Source organism: Arachis ipaensis, chromosome B1 (assembly GCF_059453495.1).
Source record: "Arachis ipaensis isolate K30076 ecotype BB chromosome B1, ASM5945349v1, whole genome shotgun sequence".
Lineage (NCBI taxonomy): Eukaryota > Viridiplantae > Streptophyta > Magnoliopsida > Fabales > Fabaceae > Arachis > Arachis ipaensis.
Window position 1 is genome coordinate 54,233,863 of NC_142436.1, and position 3,717 is coordinate 54,237,579.

At 30.7% G+C, this 3,717-nt stretch overlaps 1 protein-coding gene across 1 annotated transcript; it reads left to right on the plus strand.

The window, feature by feature from the left end:
• The first annotated feature begins 1,340 nt into the window (after positions 1-1,340).
• LOC107630310 (uncharacterized) lies at positions 1,341-2,892 on the plus strand. The gene is made up of 5 exons (XM_021121291.2): positions 1,341-1,477; positions 1,859-1,916; positions 2,068-2,163; positions 2,259-2,330; positions 2,872-2,892. Exons 1-5 carry the CDS (start codon positions 1,341-1,343, stop codon positions 2,890-2,892), a joined length of 384 nt encoding a protein of 127 aa, XP_020976950.1.
• Positions 2,893-3,717: the final 825 nt, after the last annotated feature.

Consider the following 3,717-nt stretch of genomic DNA (forward strand, 5'->3'; position numbering starts at 1 on the left):
TTCTCTTTGACTATTTTAAAGAACGGTTTTATAACCATTACAACAATTGTTTATCAAACAACAATTTTTTAATATTATTTAAATAATTATACAAATTAAAAGATACATATAAAAATAATTATAAATAATCATACAAATTTAAATAATTTTTTCTATAAATACTAAATTTATAAAATACTCAAAAACTATTGTTATAAATATATAACAAATATTATTTTTAGAAAAAATAAAATTAAAATAAATTTATAATAAATATTATATATTTTTGAAAATCTAAAATATGAATAAATTGTGATTTTATCTTATTAAGTTTAAACTTTATAATTTAAAAAATTATTCTATTAGAAAATAATTAAAGAGATTAGGTGATAAATTCATTTTGAATAAATTAATATTCTTAAGTAATTTTATTATAATGGAATATTTTGTATAATTTTAGTAATTGAAAAATAAGAAAGAATTGTACAATTTAATTTAAGTAACTTTTATTTTGAAAAAGTGATGACTTATTATTAATTTGAACTCCTTATTTTATAAACTAATCTATTGAGAGTAATTAAATTAGTTTTATTAATATTTGGAGTTTATTTAATTAATATTCTTGTGTAATTTTTATAATTGGTTATTTCATATAATTTGAAATTAAAGTTCTGGTGACAGAAAATGATAAAAAATTATATCATTTAATTTAAATAATTAATATTTTTGAGTTTAAAAATGTATTTTATAAAATGTGATTAATATATTTATTTATAATTTAAATTATAAATAATTATTTTAGCTCATTGATAAATTAATGAATAAAATTTTATACATTTTAAAGTAATCTTTACAGTATTAAATTTAAATTCTATATTATTATTTTATCTCAAATATTTTCTAAAATTCTTATATTACTAGTATATATTTTATCCTAATTCTAGAATTATCAAATAAAGTCCCAATTTCACAAAATTCCTAACTTTGTTATCTTAAATCCCTAGACACACATACAGAAAAGGAAACAGAAGGAAAAGGGGAAAAGAAAGAAAGGGAAAAGAGAGGAGAAGGGGGAATCGGGGAAGAAGAAGGGAAGGAAAGGGAGAAGAGCGCGCCGTCACTGCACCCTGCCCGCCTGCCGCCGCCGTTCCATGGAGCCGCCGCCATTGTCGCGCGAACCGGAGGGTGTGGAGACGGAGAAGAGTGTGCACGAGAGAGGAGTAGCCACCATCGTCGAGGACTCCATCACCACCGCTGAAGGTCCTGACCGTCGAGCTCGTCGTCGCCGTCGCACCTCCCATCACTGCTGCCACTAAAGAGCTCGAAGAGAAAGAAAGGGTTCGCGCGGAGAAAGAAACACGATGTGGGAGGAGGAGGTTGCCTCTGTTGCTGCCAAGCCGTCGCTGGCGGGGTTGGGTTCGCCGTCGCTGTTGAGCTGTGCGCCGCCGTTGGTATTTGGATCGCCACTCTGTTTCAGCTGCAACTCGCCACTGTACTGGTGAGCTTTACCCTGTTTCTGATTTCTCTTTGCTCACCTAAGTTATCCCGTTGTTGCTGTGAGGGTTATTGTTAAAGTGTTTATGTTAACCGAAGCTGTTGCTGCAAGTTACTTTGCTGTCGCCTAATATTGATTTTAATGTTGATTTGGTATAATGTTGTTCTGATGTTGATTTGGTAACTGGTAATTTGGAAATGCTGTTGTGATTTTATTTTGATTTTAATATTGATTTAGTATGTAACTGGTTCTCTGGAAATGCTGCTTTGATTTTGTTTTGATTTTAATATTAATTTGTTATAATACTGTTATGATTTTGATTTGCTAACTAGATCTCTGAAAGAACTTATAAGTGGTATCGAATTAACCATGAAAATTTTGTAGCCATCAGACATGGATGTACGTATTGATCTCTGAATTAAAGCTTACTTGTGTATATAAGGTAAGATTGGGCTTTCTCAACCCAAGTGCTGCATATAGGATTGCATTAACTTTAATACTTTCTAGCATTTGTGTAGTTTTGATTAAATTATCAAAGTTTGGTATTTGCTTTACTCTGATTGCTTTCTTGTATTCTTGATTATTTTGTAAAGATTCTTGAAATGGACACCTATAGATACCACGGGCACTCTATGTCTGATCCTGGCAGCACATACCGTACATGTGACAAGATTTCCAATGAGAGACAAGTTTGTCACACTACTGAGCAAACCATATAATGTGCTGTTATTTTAATATCATGGAGTTCTTTCTCAAATTTTTCTCTTGGTTAATATGATTATAGGAGCGTGATCCAATTGAGAGAGTGAGGAAGCTATTATTGGCTCATGACATTGCTTCTGAGAAGGAGCTGAAGGTAATCAAAAGAAACTAGACTTCTTACTTTGTTCTTCCGATGTGAAGTATGATAATTTTAAGGCTTGGTTATGTATAATACTATGACTTCTATATTGATGAAATCTTTGCCAAATTTACCATGCCTTTTTTATTTTTATTTCTTTGAAGATAGTTCATGGATTAAACTTTTCTTTATTATGATGTAAGGTATCAGACTTGACTTAAAGAATTATGGGCTACGTTATATTTTTTGTGGCTTCCACTTTGGAGTTTGTAAATGGATTCGAGTCCTCTCATAGGGATTATAGATCTTATTATAGTAAGTACTGTTAAATTGAGTTATATTCTGCCTATAACTATTTCTGCTATGTGTAAAAGGTGCCTATTTTGTGAATTACTAGTAGTATTCATTGTTTTCTTTTAAGTTTCCAATTCAACTAGAGTTTAAGAAGATTTGTAGTTGGAATGTGCAAGTATATATTTTGATATTCTAGGGGTCAGATAAAACATTTTATTTTAAGCACTATGCTGAACATATTCAATTGATCTTCTCCTTTTAGGACATTGATGAAAGAGTATGAAAGGGCTGCGCTTCATCTTGATAAAGTTAAGCTGGTTTGTAGTTTATTCTTAAAAGCTTTTTACTGCTGTTTGGAACCAAATGCATGATTCTTTTTAAGGATATCATTTAGCTTTTCTAGTTATTTGATTTTAGCTTAACTAATTACAAAGGAATTACTTTGAGAATTTTTTGAATGTGCTATTGTTTCAAACTTCAAATTAGAGCAGGTATTGTTATGATACTTCTAAGTACATAGTAAAGGTTATAAATTAGAAACATTTACTTGATAATTTAATAGTCTATCATGTTAAATCTTTCATGTAGATATATGGCATTTTGATATGGATTTACGTGTACTGATAGGTCTTACGGAGATTAATTGATGTTCAAAAAGCAAAGGCTTATGCATCAAAAGATGACCCTTTGGAGTTATGCTCACCTGTGACAAAAGTTACTCTTGTGGCTGAGGTGATGCTTTCTCTGCTCTAGTCAAATGTTGATGGCTACATGAAAATAAGATACATGAATATAGCATGTTAACAAAAAAATCCAGTTATTTTATCCCCAAAAACAAAATGCAGTTAGTATTGATGGTTCACTTTATTTTATTTTGGATATTTTATACATTTCCTACCATTATGATTTGCAACTTGGTCTGTGCGATGGTTCGCTTTAGTTTGCCTATGTCTTTGGTATGAACTACAGTGGCTGTAGAATTCCTATGTTAATCTTGATGTGATATTAAAACCATTATGTACTCCCAAGTCTCCAACATTTCTTTCAATTCATGAAAAGAGGGTTGGGTTAGGTTAGGTATGTTAAATCCTGTCATTTGCAATTGAGA